At 41.6% G+C, this 23,556-nt stretch overlaps 1 protein-coding gene across 17 annotated transcripts in view; it reads right to left on the bottom strand.

Moving 5' to 3' along the window:
* The window catches only part of BTRC (beta-transducin repeat containing E3 ubiquitin protein ligase), a 118,363-nt gene that overhangs the window by 19,574 nt on the left and 75,233 nt on the right, over positions 1-23,556 (bottom strand). For 16 of the 17 annotated variants that reach the window (XM_082309077.1, XM_082309074.1, XM_082309065.1 and 13 more), the window contains 2 exons: positions 4,837-5,068; positions 27-213 (listed from right to left, as the gene is read on the bottom strand). In XM_082309077.1, the coding sequence (XP_082165203.1) occupies positions 27-213; positions 4,837-5,068 (419 nt within the window). Of the gene's footprint in view, positions 1-26; positions 214-4,836; positions 5,069-12,245; positions 12,362-23,556 lie in introns of those variants that run through there. The other variant, XM_082309073.1, reaches the window with a different exon arrangement.

The following is a 23,556-nucleotide window of genomic DNA, read 5'->3' as shown; positions in this document are numbered from 1 at the left end:
AAGAGGTGAAGATGCAGTTTCCTCACCATCCTCTCCTCTCTGACAACCCCCTCCACAGGGAGTCTGTCCTGACCATTCTCTCGATGAGCTTCTTCCACAGCATGCCATCCGACGTCACCCGGTACCACTCCTTGCACACCAGCTCAGCAGCACACAACGATTTGGCATCCAGGTATGACAGAATGTTCTCAGCAATGTGATCTAATCCCCGAGCTGGCGGAGGAAAAAAAAAAAGATTATTTGCTGGGGAGACACGGAGTTTAAAACAACTCCCCTTGCTAGTACAAAGATACCCTCTCTTTCCATCTCCTCTTCTGCATGCAGAGCTGGACCAAATGCACAGAAGAGCATTTGCCGCTAAGTTCAGGAGCGAACAGCGTTCTCCAACTTCCTTTGGATATAACACAACAAGTCATTAAAAATAATAAAGAATCCAAGAAGTCATTCCAATCTATTTCGATGGGTTTTAGCACTAGGGGGATATTCTATGGATGGCATTTCCAACTCAGCGACGCAGCCCCCAAAATCTCTCTATATTAGGACCATTTCTCATCTCACTGCTACAGCTGTTCTCATGTTCCAACGGCTCAAAAGCTGTTTTTGCTAAAGCAGTAGCTTTTAAACGTAATGAAGAAAAAAATATATATTCCCAATGTGTGCCCTGAAGGGTAGTGGTACCTTTAGACATGGGGGAGGGAAAGATATGCAGATGCACAAGGAAGTCGAGAGGGAAGGAGAGGCTGTGTAAGGAGAAAGTGAAGCAGGTTTGCTAGTTTCATTTATTTTAGTGGGTGGAGGAAAAATATGTACCAAAATGGTATAATTTGCAAATATTTTCCAGTGTGAATACCAGGACTGGCTTTGTTTCAACATGGCTGGAGTGAAATGTAAAGCAATTGCCTGGTTAGCACCAAGCAGCCCAATGTAACATCTGCGTAGCTGGGGGCCAGGGAAGGTTATGCTATCTTAACTGTAAGGATGTATTCAGTAATAATGTGCCCTTACCCACTCAAATTTATTCACCAGCATGACTTCAGGAAAATAAGATGCCTTTTAAATGAGACGTTGCATAAATACAGCTTCTCTTGGAGGCTCTTTAATTCACGAGTGAGACACACCATCAAGAGATTATCTCACTTCACAGGTCAAATTTCAGAGGCTTTGTGAAAGTTGTAGTTTAGACCCCATCATCCCTCAGGCATAATGTTCAGACCAACCAAAAAGGAAGCATGGCAGATTGGTATTACATGCATCTTCCCTCTGGTTCACATGTGGGACAGAGTTAAATATGTCTTTTCTTGCTTTTAAAACAACAGTCTCAAAGACCAGGCCCTGCTTGTGACATGGAAAGAAAAAGAAGCAAGTGCATTTTTACAGTCACATGTCCGTACTTCTGCAAACCCAAACTGGGTGCAATCAGCTGATTCTGATTAGAGTTCATGAGACACAAAAGGCCCAGCCTTTCCAAAAGACCTCAAAATTGTCTTCCAGTGCATGAAAACAAGAAAATCCAGCATGCCTCCTCCTGCTCCTTTCAAACATCTGAAATGTATAATACACTTTGGGTGAGACATTCTGCCCAGCATTTTATGCTTCCATGCATACATAGAAAAAGCACGTGAATGATACCATGCACAACCAGAGAGTGCAGAAAGAGGTCTGACATTTCTTATCTTTATAGATGCAAAATTAGATGTCAACCTGCAAAATAAAAGCATCAGCAGCCTTTATTATGTATTTAATCTGAAAAGATATATAGAGCCGCTATATAAAATTCTTTAAAAAAAGAGAAAAAAAGAGTGTTTGTAAATGTAAATTGACTCTACACCAATTCGTAGAAAGAGAGATACAATGTTTTAGTGAACGTGAACCGGAATTTGCAGGAATTCTGCAATTTGGTAGGGCAGACATGGACATTGTGTCCCCCTGCTTCCCCACCCTGACACCTGGAGCCCTGAGCTCTCTCCACCGGGTGGAAATGGCATATTTGCTTTCCCAGCCTATGTTGCTTCCAATGGGCCCACAGACATTTACAGACCCACCAGGACATTTACAAATGCCTGCCTGTGTAGTATCCACACTGGTGGCTTTATATCAGCAGCATCACAGCAAGAAATTATTCTATACAGGGAACAATCGGTGGCTTTAGGAAGCAGGGCTACACTGCATAAACTGGGCACAGTAATGTTCACCCACGAGCCTGCCTCTGACCCACCTGCCCTTTCTGGATCATCAGTAGTTGCACTTCAGATCTTGCTGCAATGAGGTGTTGTAACTACTTCCATGACCATAAGTCATCCTTTGCCATTGATCCTAGACCCTTCACAAAGAAGGAATACCAATGTTTTGGCCTTTCCTCCTCACATGTATAAGTGGATGGGCAGAGCTATTTTGGCCTGGCTGCAAACTCAATTTTATTATTTTGTTTCTTAGGAACAGCCCAGCTCACTGAGACATATATCTAACAAAGCATTGCTTCCTTAAAAAAGAGAAATCTCTGCTCACAAAAGTTTTTGCTAAATCGATGTGAAACATGATTAGTCCTTCAGCCCTCCATACCAACAGGAATGTTTCAGTTATTTCACACATGAAACCCTTAAAAAATGACTTTCCTCATAAAAAATGTTAAACAGCTTGGAAATGCTAAGCAGAGACCTTATTTTTCAGGAACAGAACAAAGTTTGTTAAGTACACAGTTAAGCTGTATTTTCCAAACAACCTTAATTCTGTTCAAAGTAGTGGGAAAAAAATTTGAGCCAATTTTACTCCATTTCAGTAAAACGTGCTCATGATCTAAAACTACCTTTAATTTTGGTCAGTCTTTGGGACAGTGCTAGCAGGACAGAGATAAGATGCCTCATGATTTTGAAGTAGCTTTATTGTTTTATTTACTCGAGGGGGAGAGCAGGAGAGAGAATGAAGGACTAAAAATGGAACCAGAATACTGAACACTTGAGAATTTCAGAAAGCTAAAAAATACTTAAAGAGTTTAGTCTTTTTTATTACGTGACTTAATTTAAAATTTTAGGTTCACCACTCTTTCCTAGGCAGTTTCTTACCTTCCCCTTTCCCACTCCCCTCATTAGAAACCTGCCTATACTCAGGACATCCTGCACAGACTGCAGAGGCTGCGCCAGTGTAATTCCTTGCCATTAATTTTCTCCCTTAGAGCTATATTCACTAGGACATTAGCACTTTGCAAATATGCAAATTGATGCACATACATTATTTAAGCATACAGTTCCCACAACTATTCAAATACTCACATACTAGCTGCCTGATTCCTATCTGTTCTGCATTCTGAGATAGTAAAATTAGCTGCTTCCTGGGTAACTGTGAAAAGACCACTAACAAATATGGCATGGCTAGGAAATTTTGAATGCCTCTGAAAATATTTATAATGTGCACAAAATTTTCAGAAAAAAGCCTGTAGGATGAAATTAAGCAAGTGCAAATGAGATGTGTTGGCTTACTCTGATGGAATTTTGTGGAGAAAGACCTGGAAAAATTGTGCATGTAACTATACGTATACTTCCACTGTAAAAGTGGGGAAACCAATGCACTTTCAAAATACTCTCTTTTTCTGAAACAGGACAGCTCCACAAGTTATAATGCTGCTCTAAGTACACGAGATTATTGCCTTTGGACTACTAAAAACTAACATAAAGCAGGTACTTAGCATAACTAAGATTTTTTTTTTTAATGCTACAACAGCCATTTGATTACTGGGCACAAGCAGCTTAAAAATCCAGTGAGTCTACATATTTAACTTCATACCAAAACTCCTGCAGTGATTTTATGCTTTGTACAATTCACACTTAAATATGCTTTTTTCTGTCGTTTAACCCTCAAACTTAAATTTCATGTTGAGAAATCCTTTCTGAAGAATGATCAAATGACTGGATTGAACAAATTCTTGGAGTTCAGCAGTTCTCCAAAGCTATTCACAGAACAAGCTTTTGGCAAGCAACTCCTCTCTTCAACTAGCTATTTAGAGACAATGCCTGCAGTGGTTCTTGGTCAGGTCCATCTCAAACTAAGGACCTGTGCCATGGGAATGGTAATCTATTATCTATCTATCTATCTACAGAGGTACAATCTAATGGTCTGAAAAAAAGACCAAAGAGCCAGGAATTTCTGTCTGGTTCTGAAACTCTCTTGCTGTATATATTTTATTTCCCACTGCCTCAGTTTTCCCATCTATAAGACAGCGCAAATACAAAACTGCACGTACACTACTACTTTACGTGTGCATTCTGTCAGATACACCCAATGCCACATCTGAGAACAGCTGGAATAATATTCCCAATGGAAAGCACTATGGAGTTGCAAAAAATAGAAGATTTCCATCCTTTGATCTTATGTCCTCCATTCTCTATTAGCAATAAACACATAATCAAAGTGATGGCTTCAGGAAGTTATTTTAGTAGGAAAGAGAGACAAAAAAAAATCTAAGTAAGAAAAGGGAAAACATAAACTGAGCAACCAGAAAGAGCAGTAGTTTTAATTTTAAAAATTTTCATTATTTGTGCATTGTTGTGGGCATTATGAGTACAACTGCCTGCCCTGTGGCCGATGACTACCCTTACGTTACATATATGAGCCATCATTTACTCCTAGCCAAACCATGGTGGTATTAGATCATTCCTTGAGAGATGGTAGGAATACAAAATAAAATATTACTACATTTCATACTGGTATAGAGGTTTTCATTCAAAAGCTATCATCTGTTTTGCAAGCTGACCCTAGAAGAGATCTCCAGCAGGGCAGGCCAGAGCGGAATAGTCTTCTGAAAGACAAGACGGAGGAGCAAGCTCCCTCTGCCTGCAGAAATACCTGGCAGTGCAGTGATGAAGTCCCGCTGTAACATGGGTTTGAGGTATGAGTTTATATGTCCGTGCTGGTAGTGACACATCTGGGAGATGAGGTGCTCCACAAACTCCACCTGGTCAGACTCGGACCACTGTTCAAAATACTTGACGCAGAGTTCCTTCTCCTTCTCATAGCTTGCAGACAATTTTCTTTGCTTGGGCACAATCATACTGGAAGTGCCATTGGCAAGTTTTGTCTGTAAAGAGGATGGAGAGAAACAACCCAAATCACACATATGAAAAGAAGCACAAGTGGTTTTATGATTTTTGGGGGGGAAAAAGCAGAAGGAAAAAAGCAGCCTGATACATAACGTTGGTGGAGGCCATGTATCCCATTTGGTGCCATCAGTCGGAGCGCAGCCACCGCGAGCTGTAATCCCTGCAGGACAATGCACCGGCTCAGGCCAGAGCCCGCACAAAGGGCTCTGGCTAGACGGGAAACCTTGAGTGGCAATTTAACATAAACACTACTTTATTTACATCTTGCAGACAGTAAAACATATTTGGATTCCTAATCTACGGTTACCAGTTACTTCAACGCACCAACAGAAAACTGCATTTGTATTTGGTTTTTTTTCCCTAAAGACTGGGCTGCTGCTAAAATTCATAGGGAATGCGTGAAATGGATGAGAAAAAAAATGATACTACTTCTTTTGAGTATAAAATTATACCTTGAGAGCAAAGACAGCTAAACACCCCCGGATATTTGGTACATACTTCTTTCACAGAATAAAAGATTTTCAACTTTCTGAGCACTGTTAATATGTTGTCAGAAGGACTCAGCTTGAAGACGAGTTTCAGGGACAAAACAAAACACTGACATTTCAATTTACTACTTGATAGCAAGATATAATTTCTGCTTTCTAAACAATTTAACTGGAAGAAAAGTGCACATTTTGCATTGCAAGGATATCCTTTGTCCAAGTAAGATTAACTGTTCGCTGGGAAATTACTTTTTCCAATACTGGTCAAATAGTTTGTATTAAATGCTGAAAACATGTGATTTTCTCTCTTTCATTGCAAAAGTTTAACACCAGACAGCATTATAATAACACTCAATATTATTACATCATTTTTATTTGCAAAATACATTTAGAGGTTCTCTATTAATTATCAAATAATTAGAAACAAATTACAGATAGCAGAATATATAAAACATTTATGTAGGGATGACATATTTTTGCTCTATTATGATAATTCCAGACATGAACCTCACCAGGAGACTTTATTAACTTTAGGAGAAAAAATGAGTACCTAAATCTCTCTGCAAAGGTATCTAATGATCTAAAAGAAATGCATGGATTAACAGATTTTACAGGAAAAGAAAAAACAACAAAAAGCCTTTTTTCAGCAAGTGCCGAAACAGTCGGTTATTTAGAGACCACAAAATCTAGTTACCAAAACTGGGTTTAGAATGTAGAAATTCCTTATTTCTCAGGAGTAAATAATTCCTGTATTTCAATACCCCTCCAACCTTGACAGCAATACTGACTTTGGAAACACCAAAAACCTCGTAATTTGAAAATCTACTCAACTAATCACCATTTACATTTCATTTTCTAGAGAAAATCCACCTAAATACTCTTTTCAGCATTTCCAGCAGAGCTGGACAGAATGTAGAAGACGACAGTAATTAGCTGTCATTTTTAACAAGCAGTTTCTCCTATTTCTGAACTACGGTTTGATTTAGGTTTCTTTGAAAACACAGAACATGGAGATCACATCATCAGTGCTGAATTCTGCAGCTCAGTGTTTTCAACCCTACTTTTATCCTCATTGCTCCCTGCAAATTTCTGTGTGTGTCCAGTAAGATCATGCAAGACTGAGCTGTGCTTTCATTTGGTCACCACATGGACAGCGCTGACTGCAGGTGAGTCGTAGACCCAGTTACTGGGCAGAAGGAAAGAAGTACTCTCTCTTGGGCCAACTTTTTATATAGAGAAATCTCTAAAGGGACTGTGTGCGTGAAGTCCTAGGTGTGAGAGGCTGGAGTTATTCTAGCAAAGTCCACGGTAGGCAACAGCCTGGCAAAAAATAATTACCAATGGACTGCACTGAACATTGGTCTTAAGGGATTCTTGTCATTTTTGCTGCAGTTAAACTGCCTGCAAAACAGACATCCCTGTAAAAATGCTGGATTAAGACAGCAGAGAGATGTTGTATTCTACAAGCCTGATCTCATTTCATTTCTCATTTTGTCTGCTATGCAGCCAATCTCACAACAAGCTGTCTCTACAAAGCATTTTTAAAAAAACTATACTTCTGCCTTTTAATTTGAGAGACTGTGAAGTCTGACTAATACACTGAGCTGGAGCTGACGTGCAAAGACCACAAGACGGGCAACTCCTTTCATGGGGTGCCACCACGTTCCGGCCCTTCCTTACCTCCTGAGCACCCTTCTCCCAGCAGCCTTCAGCTCCCCAATTACCTCTAAAACATCAGTTTGGGGTATCAAAGAGAAGCTGCAACATCTGCAAAAACAAGTAATGGCTTATATGTGTACAAACAGATGGCTTAGATGGGACAAAACAACCCATTTTGCCTGGATCCCAAGTGAATACAGGCCTCTTGGGTGGGAATAATGATTAAATTAAAGAGTCCATTGACCAACACTTCTAACAGCTCTGGAAGTCAGACTCCAGGTTTATACAGTGGATCTGCTAAGAAAAGCACTATACACGTTACAGTGTTTATGTCCAAATTAGTGGACAGGGGAACACCACATTTTCTAGGTTCACGCACATACTTTGGCTGCATTCTGACAATGTCAGTTTGAGACCTGGTTTGCACCCTTGCCTGCTCTGGTTTCCCATCAAAAGGAGTGAGGACAAGCCCAGAGGTAGCCGTGGCATGCCCAGCAGGTCCTGTGGTCTGTGCAAGCAGGGGACCAGGAGGACAGGGCAGACCACGAACACACCAGTTCTGCAGAGTAGAGACGGACGAATTCACAGGGCTCACAAATCACTCAGTCGCAACACATGCTCACATGCCTCCCCCAGACCGTTTGTAGCTACAGTTTAGAACAAAATTCCAGAATTTCCATTTGAAGATTCCTGAAAATCCACTGGGGGTTCAGTGAAAAAGGCCTGTTATTAAAAAAAAGCCAACAACAAAACAACATCAAGCATCTGTATTATTAAAGCACTGGGGGGGAGGGCGGTTACTATCAGTAAGAGAATTGATTTGCTTCCTGAGAAATGCTGATGACTCAACCATTCTGATCAACTGCCTCAAGTTTACGACAAACCATCTCACAACAATATCAGCAACTATTTCCTGGAGCACACAATCATCTACAGCCTCTTCCCCCTCCTGGTACAACCACCAGGTCCCACCTGAAAAAGAAAGAACTGTCCCACATGCCATCCATACTGCTAGGGTAAATATCCATCCAAATGCACTGTGTGTGGTTATGCTTTTTATAAGCTTCACTTCCAAAAGTGGCAAAGAAGAATAAGCACTGGTAGTCGGTCACATGGGAAGAAGGTTGGGTGGAACAGAGTAAACTACTAACTCAGACCAGATAAAGATTTTCTGACTCCCCTTTCACAAACCCCTGTAAGCGAGGGCTGAGAAGTGCCCAGGCTGGCTTGAGGCACAACTCATCTGCAGGAATAGCAGAGGTGTCCTCCCACAACCGTGTGCCTGAGCTAGTAAGCTGTGCCAGGAAACCCAGGGGATTGAGTGCCTCAGGTTGGTACTAGCTCAGGGATCTACGTACTATGCTCCATTGCAGCCCATAATTACAAGACCATTTCTCCAAATGGCTACATTTAACAGAAAGCACATTTGTATGCCCAGTGAAGTAGAAGAGGACTAATATATGAAAGGACTTTAATCTAAATAATGGCTTGCAACTATAGGAAGGTGCAATATTTCAACACAGATAAATAAAGCCTGGATAAATCTACTGCTCTGCATATAAAACAAAACGGCCATGGTATATCACAGCTGTAACCCACATATGACAACCAAGGTTACTTTTGGTTTTGTTCAGTACAAGGGATCAGGGATCCTGCTAAAGCACAGAAAAAAACCAAACATGAGCACAGTTCCCTGATTCTAGTATAGGTATGGTGTTTTCCCACCCATATGAGTAGTCACAACTTTTACATATTTTTAAAAAAAACCCACCATGTCCTCTCATCATTGCAGAGGACTTTGTTAAGGCACTTTCCACAGGGTGGATGAATTCAGATTATATGTTTCTTAATGTAAGAAGACATCTCTTAAAGAGAAGCTGTCTCCTAGAATATCGAGAATGGCTTAAATGATCCCAGCAAGGTTTGGGACCTTCTGAACCTTCAAGACATCTTCATGCTGGAGCTCTGAAAAGACTGAGAGCTTAGACCACCACTGCACATTTCTCGGAGTTTCTCTCTAGACAAAAGGAAGGGACTTCCCTTTGACGTTCCAGTACTGACAGTCATACTGGGCTTCTCCCTTCCTTCCCAGACTCCCTGGGACTACAGGCTCTGACGCAGAGAGATGTCTTCTACTGCTTATCCGCAACCACAGCATTTCACCTCCAACTGCTTGCACTGCCAGTCGTGGTTAAGTCACTGATCTAGACAGAGCCACCTTAACAGGAATTTTGGATGGGTCTTAGTGAAGGGGAGGAAAAAAGAGGACATAATGTTTAATTATAAGAAATGATTGAAATAGGCACAGACATACCCCGGGTGCCTCTGCACTGCAGCAAGCTCTAAACTTGTTATCGTTAATGGTTTAAATTTCACTGTGCTAATCATTTCAGGACACAAGCCTTTCTTGATAATCTAATGAATTATTCCAACATCCTTCAGCAAAAAAAATCCTCCATGACAGCACTAATTACAAGACGTTTTCCCAGTGCTTATGTAAAATATGACAGAGCAGCAGCTTAGGGAATTGCAGAAAACTGCTTCTAATTTCCACTGAGAAACTGACAAACACCTCTCTTTCATCTCTCCCAGCTCTCAAGTAAGATTTAACTTTCTCATTTAGTTAATTACCGAGTGAGGATCATCATTTTCCCGGATCGGAGCGGCACAGAGCCTTTATCGTGTTAACTTGTGAACTTGATCGATGGCTGCTGCTAAAACTTAATAACTTCACCCCCTGGCAAATTGTAAGATAAATATAATAGGAGAAACTCTGACAGTAAAAACCTGCCAGAAATGAGCGCTGTGTTTATGTTTCTTTGCAGGCAGCAAAAAAACAACCGACAGCTTATTACTGGGTGCGTGTTACTTATATTTAAAAGACTCCAGGCAGTTAACTTTCTGCGTACTGTTCAAACTTTACTCACAAGATAAAAGACACTGGGGAAAAAAAACAAGCAATGGGATGACAAAGAAAGGAACCATGGAGGTGTATGTCCAGAGTGGGGGGGAAGATGGGAACTTCACAATGAAAGCAGAGCCACACTTGTCTCTGTATCCTGAATATTCTTCAAGATTAACCACATTAAAAATACCCACAACAGTGAATCTAGACATGAAACTAGTTTCAGCAGCGGCACAAAGGTCAGGAATTTTGGAGCATGTTAGAAGCTCTGTGGGAAAAGCACAGGGATTAAAAAGTACCGGTGTGGCAGCGAGACGATTCGGTTTGATGCCTGTAATGCTGCTCTTAGCCAGAGAACCTCAGCACAGCTGGCTTTTCCAAAGCTACTTGTGTGGCCATGAAACTGCTTGCTACTGCCCATGACGAAGTACCACTCAATACCACTCCAATGTAGCAATGTAACAAAAATGGTGGAACGGAGCTGAGAATGTATGCGAGGCCTCCATGCTAAAGGGCAGAGCTAGTACTTGAGAATCCTGTTGAAAGGGTGTTGTTTGCATGGCCTAAAGGCAATAACAGCATAATTAAGAGGATACAGGTTCCATTTCTATGGCTGGCTTCTTCTTTTTTAGGCTTGTAATTACCAAATGCTGCAGAACTGATTCCCAGACTGCCACGGCTAAGCAAAGAGGGAAGATGTCCTTTGCAGCTCCTTACTGGCAGCTTCCTATTAAAAAGCTCCTTTGCTTTGAGAATTCGGGGTGGCGAGGGGGTGTCTCACCATAAAGAGCAGGATCTCGCAAGCCATAGCACCTGAAAGACATGAGTAGGGTAGCCGTCTCCTCATTTTTCTCCTTTGCAGGATGAACCTGCTTTTCCAGTGTCTGACTTGACAGCAAAGCTACAATGGCTAGGTCATTAAACAACTCACTCCATTTACTTTTATTTTAAAAGCTCAGTTTAGAATCTACCCATTTCTGTCCGCCTCCATCTCACATAACAGTCTCTGTGAGGTTAACCATGGGTTTAGCACATATATGGACTTACTCGCTCAGTACTGAATTAGTTTCCACGCTGCAAAGCTCACTGAAACATTCTGAAAAACGAACATAACCCAGAAGTAGATGATCATCAATCACATATGAGAGTCAAAAAGAAAGCACCATGAAAGAAACCACAGCATCTTTACTATTTATTTTCAAGAGAAGCTTCAAAATACGTGCTCACACGGAAATTAACAGTCCCCTGGATACCCAAGGAACTAGCAATTTTGCCTGTCTGGGGCTTTCAGCTGCTTGTCCACATCTGGTTTCTGATCACACTGCAGAAAAACTTTGATAAGAAAGGATACATCTAGATGAAAGATCACAGGAATTATGCTGGACACAGCAGCCCAACCTGCTGCACTTTCTGAAATCCTGGGGGGCCAATACTTTTCAGAGGTACCATGTAAGTACCTATGATATGGTGTCAGCCTGGAGGGCACCTGACTAAGGATATTACCTCAGACACAGAAGAAAGGGAGAAGGTTGTTTTGGTTTGGGGCCAGAGAAAGCTGCAGACACCAGAGAAGTAACAGGCTGAGTCTCTCCGGGGACCGGGGAGGCCGGCCTGAGCCATGGGCACTTGCACACCGGCTATACAAAGAGCAGCAATAATACCTTGCTGGAGAAGCTGCTCCCCTCCCACACTGCTACACAGTAAACAGCAACAGGGAGAGGAGATTAAAAAACTATTCTTTTAAGCTAATACTTAATGTTTCAGACAGACTAATAAAGTTTAATTGTCTGGAATCTCGTAGCTCTTACTGTAAACTTTCCTTTGATATAGGTCTCCCATCTAGATTTTAAGTGCTGGCAAAAACCTCCAAAATAAAATGTCTCTGATGCCAGCAATGGATGTGAACTGGGAGTCCCTCTCCTCCTCCTCCCTTATCTCCAAGTTGTCTTTGCAAATAACAAGCACTGATGAGAAATCTGCTTGCATCAGCACAGCACTGGCATATGTTACCTTCCCAAACTACGATCCCTGACCAAATGCATATCTAGACACATGGGGGGGAGGGCAGACACCATCACTCTTAAAGAGCTAGAATTCAGAGCATACCTTTTGTTAGTTGTAAAGTGATCATACACACATTTCAAAGCAGATCCTTCAGTAATGACGAATCACTTCCAGTGGAAGTCACCAAAGGAAATGCTTTCTTCCTCGGCATGGCTACCAGAACCAGAGTTGAACTGCTGGGACCATTACATGTTATTACTGTTAACGGAGGGAAGGAATATGCACATTATCACTTGAAGAACCAGTCTACTAAAGTCATCGGGTAATGGCCAGTAGCAGCAAAGGGCTCATTTATGGCAGGGAAAGGCATAAGCTATGCTCTAAGCAGCAGTTTCGTAGTTTTCTGGAACAGTTGCTTCTGTTTTTAAAATACCCAAGCATGATCTACCGCCTGAGTGAAGTTACTCTTTATGGGTGTTATTGTTGATTTTCTTTTTGCTCCAAGTACTCCCTTAACTCAGAGAGAAAAGCAGCCAGGAATAGGCAGGTGGACTCAAGTGATTCAAAACATGGCTGAACAGTGAAGGCTATACCAAAGGGAACACCACACACATAGCGGGGAGAATGACCCAAAAGACCTGTTATCTGCTTTCAATAACACTACTGCGATTTTCAAAACACTGTGGTTCTGTCTATGTAGAGCTTTTATCAACAAGAAACACAAGCCCTCCAAGATAGTTTACCCAGTAGTATTTTCTGTGAGTTTCCTCCATGGAGATGCATTTTGCTACCAACAACAAAGTGGGCACAAGCGCACCAAACTACCTGGCCAAGGCAAAGTGAGATCTGAAAGTCATGAATATACATGCTGGATATCATACACCATTTCCCAGCTACAGGAGTACTACGTATTTCCAGGCACACTGGAGCGATGCAACAAACAAAATGCAGCAGCGTTCCGAAGAACTGCAAGATTCACGTACGTGCTTTGCTCCCGCTGCAAACGTACTTCTTAGATCTGCTGGCAGAGTTGGCTACACGAGCACTCCCTAACCTATTTCAGTCAAAATAAGCTTGTTAGCAAAGACCTGCTATTTAAACTGTCTAAGCTAAAACACCTCATCTTAACTGAAAGCAGGTTTGCAGTTTTGCTGACAGATCCTGGAGGGCAGCAACCTGCAGCAGCCAGACAAAGGCTGAGTGGTATTCTTTTCTACCAGTACAGCGAGATCTAGAAGAGGACATCTCATCAGCTCACACTGGCTGGTACCAATACTACTGCTGTTAGCAGCCACCACAGAGGCAGCTCTAAGAGGAAAAGCCCATGAAATGCTCTTGCACAGTGTCAGGTCAAAGCTGGTCAGTGGGCTGCAGCCAAAATCTTGACAGATTTTGCCTTGTAGCCTCCTATAAACCCTACAAAATCACCCCATAACTCTCACTCACTAATGAGTATTGTCTTCATGAGATGAACTGTTCTGCTGACCTTGCAGTCAAACGTTACCTTGCTGGCAAATGGGAGTGATTCCCATGGAGGACCACTAAGATTTCTAGGGGAGCTAGATGTGTTTGGCCTGGGGAAGACTGGGGGCTATCTACTAGCCTTCTGCTACCTAAAGGGAGGTTAATGAGCAAAGTAAGACAGAGTCTATTCAGAAGTGCGTAATGACAAGAAGAGGGGCAACAGGCACAAGCTGTAGCAAGCAAAACTCTGGACATTAAGAGGAAGATTTTCAAAATAAGAGTGGACAAGGTCCTAAGCAAAATGAGCTGGTTGTGAAGGTAATCCTTCTCTGCACAGGCAGTTGGACTGGAGACCTCCAGGGGTCCAGACTAACCTAAAGTTTTCTATGACTTTATATCTTAAGATTGCGTCGGCCCATTCTTTCATTGGTACCTGGCAAGAGATTCACGAACTGAGAAACAGACTCCAAAAATACAAGCTAAGGACACTCTCTAATGAATTCTGTATCTTCAGAAATTGCATTAGGTTGAGTTAGGCCAAACGCTGTTGATAGGTGAAAGTACATAACAGAAGAAAGGCAAGAAACAGCACCCTCTGCAACAACAAGTGACCAGCTCTGACCATAACAGCACTTCAGGAAGGCATATTCAGTTTCACAGTTGAGCAGACTTTGTCCCTATCAGCTGATATTCAAATTGCACAAGCCAGAAGCCCAAGTCACAGGCTAGCGCACTAGGGATTCCTCCTTGGCTCGGTGCTTTCAGAAAAACCCCTCAAACTAAAGAAGGGACAGAGCCTTTCAGTATTCCACTCCCTGTAGTAGACTTAATCAAAGTGGAATTGTTTGAATATAACATACAAGGAATATAAAAACCCCAGTAAATTAGGGCAGAACAGGACTGCTAGCCTCACTTGGTCCTTCAACATACTGTATTTTCCACATGATGTTCTTTCACTCAAAGGCATGATTGCACTATTCCTTTTGATGAGATTAATAAACAGTGAAAATAGTATCAATCTATCTGCATTTCCCTTTCTACAAATACAGGCTAAGTTTCCTTGTCTTCTTTTCATCCCACTTTGAGACTTACTTTCCTGTCATATCGAGAACATAATCAGTGTGGAGCATATCTTGTGAGAAATTTGTTCCATCCTCATGCACTGATGCACCCCATTGTAAATTTATCTAACAATCACTAACCCATTCTTTAACTTCTGCTATAATAATTGGCTAAACATCTAAGAAACAACTACATGCTGAGTAAAGTAGCTTTTCTTTCCAACAGTTTTAAATATATGCTCTTTTAAATATCATTAGGTCTTCTATTGTGAGAATTGTCCTCCTTTGTGAAACAAAGGGAATATTAGACTTCATCATTGCATGCTATTTGTTAAACACTTCTGTGGTACCTCTCACTTTCTTCCTGTATTTTCAGTCAGCTCACAATAGCCTGTATTAAAAGTCTAGTATTAGTATACTCGAAAACACACTATTTGCATCTTCTCATCTAGGAAGAGCAATTTGGGATCATGCCTGGAACAAACATACGCGACCTTTCGATACAAAACAAAATTAAAGATCAAAAGAATTCAATGTTTCCTACCACAGACCAAACTAGGCAGATGCACCATTCGTAGCCTGTCCCTTTCATCGAGGGGTTAGAGCTCCCTCTAGCACCCTCGAAACAGAAGAGCCATAGATGCTAAACGGTGACTATCTGGTCTCATCCAAAGCAGTCTTGCATAGGGTTATCCGCAATTTTTATTTGATTTAGTTTTTGCTGTTACATGAATAATTAAGAATACATCCACTAGTTTATCTGAAATTCAGGAGAAACAAGTGTCAGGAGAAATTCTCTCTATAACCGATTAAAATTACTCAGATTGCTATAATTAACTGATCACTATTGTAAAATGTAATTTAGGACCAGCTGAAGGATTATCATGTCAGCTGTATGTACAGTGTGAAATGTAGCAAGAAATTAAATGAAAAAGTTGTTAAGAATAGTCAATTTTCACAGCACAAAAAAGTCTTGCTACCTCACCCTCCCTTGCAGCTGACAAACATCCCAATGCAGCTGACAGGTCGCCTGCAGTTGTGAATTACATGTTTCTATTTCAGCATTAAATATTGAGTAACACCGCTTAAGTAAAACTCAAAAGGTGTAACCCTGCTGAATTCTGCACAATGCTGAAGACAGAGAAACATCTCATGACAGAAAGAGTGTCAGCCCTTTTTAATCATAGGTTATTACTTATTAATTCTTGATAAACTGAAAGCTGGCAGTACAATGTAAAAATAAGAAAGGAAAATGGGAGCCAAGCCTTTTCGAGTTTTACTCCTAATTCTCCCACTGCCTTCTCACGCTGCCACAGGCAAGTCACTCCTCTTCATTTCACGAGTCTATCGGTTAAATAGATGTATCCTAACACACTTCACACAGAAGCAAAGCACAGCTTAATGCTGGGAACGTCTTCAGAAGCCTCTGCACGGAAGGTGCTCGGTAAGGGCAACGTCACCAGGTGACACCACACCACGCTCTACACGAGTGCAAACTTCCCCTCAAGCGCCAGCAAACAACTTTGTCACTTACAAACTAAACAAAACCAGACTCGTTAGAAAAGACATGGCCTCAACTTCACCAATTAGAAAAAATGCAGCTCTACTAATTGTTTCAGCAGCCTTCCAAAGCAGAATCAAAAGTCGAGCGTGTTAAGAAAAAAAATTCACCTCGATTTTTCTCAAACTGAGACACCACATCCAGATACCACTCCTAAAATCAATACAAATGTGCAAACAACTCGCACGCCCCTGAAGGCGAGCGCCCTAGGGAGGGAGTGCTTAGTTAAGTTCCTTTACTCATCACAGCAATTTCAATATGTAACCGCCAGGGGACTTCTGGACATCGCTTGGGTTTAGAAGTTTGCAATTTTAATATTAGTATGTGACGGAGATGAGGAAATACAATAGGATGTGTTAGGCTATCCACAGCTACGTTTTTACGTCTCTGACAAGTCCAGTAAGAAAGACTAGAAGTAACTAGACCCGAGTAGATGACAGAAGCACCTGACAAAAACTTCCCGGCGTCGCCCGTCGGTGTCCCTCGGTCCCGGCCGACAGCTGTCCTTGCCATTCTGGGCCCGAGCTCCGTACACAGTCCTGACACACAGACCTTCCCCCCCGCCGTACAGATGGCATCAAGGCCGTTCCTTTTACCCCCTTAAGAGGACTCGGAGAAAAGCGCTGGCAATGACTTGTCTCTCCCCACACCTCTTGCATGTGGCAGGAGAGGATTACAGGCCGATACCTGACCTGTCCAGCGGGAGTGAAAGGACATCTGAGTGAAAGCAAGACCTCTGCAGTTGCAGATCTGTGAGTGATGCTGGCAGCCCTCAGCCGCCTGCCTCTCTGGGCTGACACTGCAGTCCGCCTGTTCTCCCCCGTATCTCCAAAGAGTTGTGGCTTGGATCCGAATCGGAGACAGGTAAGAGAGAGCTTGTGCTGACCGAACTGCAGTAAGACATGGCATCAGCAGCACTTCCCCACACATGCGTGCCCAAGTACTGAAACTTTCAAGATCTCTGATCACTTCTGTATGTTAGAAGCAATCTATCTCCCATCCTCATTTAGGAAGCAGTTTGCAGCCGTTGGTTTTGTGCCTTTGTTACTTCCAGACTGCGTAACTTAATGAGGTCCTTGATGCTGTCTTAGGAGATAAAGGGAGGCGGCAGCTAGCGCCAAATGTAGCCCTTCTCATGCAAATACGTTACATACTCCAAGTGTTGGCTTCATTTCTGGGTGCAGTGGGAGACTTGGAATTGTAAGGTAGACATTCTGTGTATATAAAACTTGGGTAAAACTGCAGGTACCTAGCAGTGGAGGCTAACTGGGACTAATGAATTCAATATTTACCCTGCTCTGAGCAGAAGGCTGGACCTCCTGAGGTATCTTTCAACCCGAGTTACTCTGTGTTTCTAACCTCATAGTCAAAGCTCATCTACACTTCCCAGGCTTTTGGAGAGAAAAGCGATTTAGATTTTGACTGAAGCCAAGTTATAGTTGTCTGATGTTGATGTATTTCGATGATCATAAGCAAAATCTGAAATTCTTTTTAAAAGATGCTGTATAGAGAATTATTTTTCTAAAGGCTTTCCAACTCTGGGCTTCACAAGCCTTTGCTATTGCATCATTCATTCTTCGTAGCAACCAAATACCAGGTTCTTAAAGAGTACTGCAGATAGGCCTGCTCTCTGGCTTTGCAAGTTGAGAGAGTGCAGTATTCAAGGGACCTGTCTGGCTTTCTTGACTTTCCATTCCATTCCTCCAACTATTTAAAATTTTTCAAAACCTGTTGATTTTGTTATGATGCATAAGAACTGCAGCTGATTCTCTCCAAAAATTATTAAATTCCAAACTTATCTTCACTTATGACCTGAACCAGTTTCATAACTCAGGTCTCAAACAACAAATTAATTGACTGCAATGCCTAATCATCTGCAATCTTCCAAATCAAATCTCAAAATACTGCCATTAAAACCTACCTCAGAACTGTCCAGGATTACAAATTATGATCCAGAACAGGGCTAACAGATCTAAATTAACATGGCAGGAGAACAACCTGATTCAACTCTGTAGTTCACACAATTTCATAAAATCCAGTGACTTGAACGAAAACAACACATGCACAAAATAGGCATTAATTAAGCAACGTTTTTATTACCTACAATCGAAGACTTATAAGGAAGGTTTACTTGTCCAAAAGAGGGCTTTCTTTGCTGAGAAATTACAAGTATTACTTAATTAACAATCTAATTTTTTTTGTGGTATTGTTGTTAACTTAAGTATTTTTCACTTTTATTTTCTTCTAAATGAATGTTAGTCTAAGCACAAAAGCCATAGCTTAAATTGACAGAAGCGGGGTCAGAAAAAACAATGCTGGAATATTTTAATCATCACATATTTTAACTAAATTCTCAGTCTGTGGTCACTGTTACAAGGGTTTCATTTTGTGTGGAGAAGCAACAGGAGAATCTTAGACTTTATGGGTATGAGAACACAGTTAAATCTGAACTTGTGCCCACAATTAGGACAGACCTATCATATTTCACAAATTCAGGGCATCATGAAGGCAAGTTTGCCTATTGGACATAAGACCCAAACAGCCTGGCTACATACAGCACCCGTTTCATTCCCTAATTTCAAACTACTCTATGAGCTGAGCAAGTAAGGACTACTTGCCTGTCAAGGTTCACTACTACAGTAAAATAAGTAGTTGCAGCTACTTTGAATAGTATTTTCAGGTCTGTGAGAGCAACTACTACAAGGTTACTCAGTTTTAATTTTCCTCAACAATAAGGTTCAGCAATTTATACAGTGAGTACTGCTGTCTGTCTCCAAGCTGCAGCCTCAACTAAGCCGTCAGTCACATGCAACAAGGGACTGCCTGCCTTGTTGAAGTTATCTTGCGTATGAGCTTCCACAGGCAGACTAATTCAAATCTATTTTTGTAAATTACAGATTCTGTTAAATATACATGAAGGAAGATATGGAACAGTTTCTTTTACTGCACAACATGAGTTATTCCCCATTCTAGGTTCCCTCCGAGAAAACTCTAAATTTTAAAATCTGCCAATTAGTGGCAGTGACTACTGGTGAGACTGAATCCAGTCAAGCAGTAGTATTCGCTGAGTACTGCAAAGGGCGGAACGAGGCTCCAAGAGAACAAAGGGACCAGGATACCTGACAATAACAAGGAGGAGCATGCAGTCATTTGCCCAAGCTTCTGTCTCCTTTCAGAAGAAATGCAGGTTGTGTCACTGCCTTAATGTGACAGTTAAACCACAAGCTTCACATCAGCCAGAATTAGATCTTTACATAAGACTGTTAATAGCTGCAGTACAGTTTAGGGCAATAATTTGACAATTTCTGTGTAAGAGAAAGTGATCAGAAAAGTAAACATAAATAAATTCCTCCTAGAAAACAAACTCCTCAGCAACAAATATGCAAACATCTTCACCGTTTCTCTTCCCTCATTTCTTAAATTAAACCACTCCCCAAGGACCATTCAATTTATCCTAATAAAACAAAGAAGATATGACTGCTCTCTAAAAACATATGGCAATAAACACCAAAAAGGGTAGAGGAACTATTAAAACAAAAGGAATAAACAAGCCGAAGAACCAGTGGTACAATCTCTCCATGAATAAGCTAGCTTGGAAACTTGGAGAGGATTTCCAGGTGTTAGAAAAATCGGGTTCTGGAATCATCTTCTGATGGAAACAGAATGGAAAAAAGACCTCAGACCAACCTTTAACTGGTTGTAAGATGAAACTCAGTAAGTTCACTAAAGAGGCAAAGTAGTATCGGCAAGAGCAAGAGGCTGGAATCAGTGACCTGCGAGGTCCCAGAAGGCAGAATGACACAAACCGGGCAATGTCCTGTTCTGCAAGAGGACATTCATCACCTTATAGCTCAGAGTCTATCTGAGAGGGCACGGATACAAACTTGTTGACTGGTAACTGAGCAAACTGACTTTCAATGAGTAGAGAACATTGAAGGGACCATGGGCGCCAGTCTGTTAAGTATACAAAGGTAGGGCTTCGTTCTTCTATCATGGATGATGGGCAGCTGCTTCACCCAGAAAAAGAGCTGTCAATTTTCAGTCTGGCATGTGCCCAATGAGATTTTGCACACCTGGGCTTTATGAAATGTACAACCTTTCCACAAGGTGCTGAACTGCTGAGTTGCACGTGACACACAAGAACACTATTTATTCTGGTATGGTTTTATCCATCTGTCTCAGCTCCAGGAGACTCATAGGTAACTTCAGACTGCCCTGAGGCTATATTCACTGTGTCTGTAGATGGTTCAACAGGACACTCCTCATGGTCTCTGATGCATTTATAACACATGTATTACATGGAAACAGAGAATCTCTCTTTTCATGCCTTCATTGCCTCCAGGTAAACTCTCATAGGATCTGGGGCAAACCTTTAAGCTGTTCGTTCATGTGATGTTTGGATGTTAGATGAAGATAAGATCCGGATGTCAGTAATGCACGTGACCTTAGAGTCCCTGATATGGAGGCACTTTTGCTGGATGAGTTACCTTCAAGTCACTTACCACTGACTGGGAAGATTGGGCTGTGACCTGCTGGGCAGTCAGCTGTTGCGACTATGAACTCTATTGTCTCCAGGGACTATTGTCTCCATAATTAGAAGAAAAGATACATGGCTGATTTCAACATTGTTGCTGCCTTCTGCTAGCTTTTACCTTTAACTGAGCAGTTATCGGGGTATAGGTTGCAATGGATATCTGCCGTTCTTGGGACCATGATGAGCAAAAACTCAAGACAGGTACCATCTGGAGCCTGGTATGACTCCAAATCAATTCTTACGACCAGCAGGATCAAAATTTGTCCTGCCAGTCGATGGTGATCTACTTTGAGAAACAAAATGTGAGGCAAGTGTCTGACCTCCCAACAGACTATTTATGTTGAGCCACTTGAGGCCCCACGTAAGATGAAGAGTTCTTTAGTTCCGTACCAGGAAACTCTGAAGGTAAATGTGTCTCCACCTGAGGACAGGATTTGAAACCTGTTGATCTGGTCTTTCATATTAGAAGGGATTCTAAGTGTCAGCACTTGATCCAAAGAAGTTACTGTGGTGACAAATGGTCAGAAATGAAGGTAAAGACAGTTACACATTTGGAAGTAAACCGAGACATCAAGTTCTCCAATGAGAACTGTTTTATTCTATTAAACACTATTGTAGGAGATGAGACTGCAGACTCAACAGCGCTGCTCCCATTTCCCAACTGATAACTTATCTATGCAACCTATAAATTCAGATTTCTCTGACCTCACCTTCATGGGAACTACAAAATATATATTATAGGGACTAGTACTTTAATATATGTATTGATTTCATTAGTACAGCTAAGGTTTTATAATCTCTCTAAAGACAAATTACATTCTGTAATAGTTTATAAATAACTGTTTAGCCATGAAAACCTTGATAGGTAAACTTACAAAATTATTTGTCTATAAATAGATGTTCTCCTTGTGTTTTTATATTATTCACAAAAAGCTTAATGTTGTACTTACATTTTATAGATCAGATACCACGTTGCGGTACTTAAGAAACAAAGTTACCATGTATCACAAAGGGGACAGTGAAAAAATCAAATAAAAACTTTGAATCTTCCAAACTTTAAAGTGTTTCACCTACAAAAAGATACTACTGTAAATTTTAAGCGAGGAAGGATTTCTAGGGAATAGTAATATTGATTATACAGCTGGAAAAGACATACAAAACCTTTAGATATATAAGACTTGCTACTACTTTTTCAAACACACAAAAACCTTCTAAGTTAAATTGAGTCTGAAAATTGTTTAATATGGCTTTGTTGTTTTTTTTTTTTTTTTTTTTTAAAGAGAGAGAGAGAAATTTTAAAGAAAATGTTGCTGGTGTTCTGTCAACAGCTAGTAGATAGTTCGCTAGCTCTCAGAGAGCAAAGAAAGAAATGGATAATTGGAATAAGTAAAATAGAGAGAGTTTACCTAGAGGTAGGAAAATTCTAACACATAATACAAACAGGCTTGGTTTTGGCTTCACCAACAGTATTCGGGAAGGCTTTTGGTGCGCTGGACAAAGCATATATATTCTAGGAGGTGCACAGGTATAGGATCCATGGAGCGTAGCATTCTGCTTGGGGCCATTACAGGGGAGACGCTTTGGGAACTTTCATTACTTAAACACAGCCTGGCATGTGCTTGGTTGCCTGAGCGTTTGTTTCTAGCAATGTGTTTAGTGAGGTTGTGGGAGCTCTTTGAAAGCTACAGGGCAAGGTGAGAGAGGGGGAAGGGTTCTGGGAAAATGTCTTCCTCTATAGGCTCTAATTACTCCATGATTTTCTTTACTAGATCCAAACTAGGCTGGCTTGTCCATACAACTTGCCCTGCAGCAGATTGTACAGGGATTCTGGGTAGCTTACCCAAAGATGAAAGCCACCTCTCTCAGGGCAACGAAGTTGGTGAAGGGTCTGGAGCACAAGTCTTATGAGGAGCGGCTGAGGGAGCTGGGGTTGTTTAGTTTGGAGAAGGGAGGCTGAGGGGAGACCTTATCGCTCTCTAAAACTACCTGAAAGGAGGTTGTAGCGAGGTGGGGGTCGGTCTCTTCTGCCAAGTAACAAGCGATAGGACAAGAGGAAACGGCCTCAAGCTGCGCCGGGGGAAGTTTAGGTTGGATATTAGGAAAAACTTCTTCACCGAAAGGGCAGTCAGGCATTGGAACAGGCTGCCCAGGGAAGTGGTTGAGTCCCCATCCCTGGAGGTATTTAAAAGACGGGTAGATGTGGTGCTTAGGGACATGGTTTAGTGGTGGACTTGGCAGTGATAGGTTAACAGTTGGACTTGATGATCTTAAGGGTCTTTTCCAACATTAATGATTCTATAATTCTATGATTCTCTCTACAGAGGAGTCCTGGCTGGGTGAGGATCTCTTTAAATCACAGAAGCCAATACAGCTGTATCCTCCTCAGAGCACACACAACATTGTCTGAGAACCTGGCTGTACATCAAAGCCTTTGTGGTGGCCTCAGGTCATGGCTAGCTTTACAGAAGCAGGTATACTGCTCTACGGGGTTCCCTTTTATGTCAGTCCTGATGTTCAGAAAGTTACATTCATAGAAGGAGTATTTTAGAGAGAGTTTGATGAAGAGGTGATGGTTATTGAAGTTGTGATGAAAATCGGTGGGAGTCCAGTAAGTGAGCACATCCCTCTGTGAAAGGAAAGATGAACTTGCAGTTAAAGCAGAAGACTAGACTGTCAGCAGAGCTAGAGGACAGCTTTTACTCCTGGTTCTTCTCAGGTTTTGGTCTGAGCCTGGCTAAGACACCCCTTTTCTCCTGAGGTACTAGGTGGCTACTTCGCAGGGTGTTGCAGAGT

The sequence above is a fragment of the Platalea leucorodia genome (genome assembly GCF_965183815.1).
Source record: "Platalea leucorodia genome assembly, chromosome: 4".
NCBI classification, from domain to species: Eukaryota; Metazoa; Chordata; class Aves; order Pelecaniformes; family Threskiornithidae; genus Platalea; species Platalea leucorodia.
Note: the sequence above shows the minus strand (reverse complement) of the source record. Positions and strands in the feature narration are given on the sequence as shown.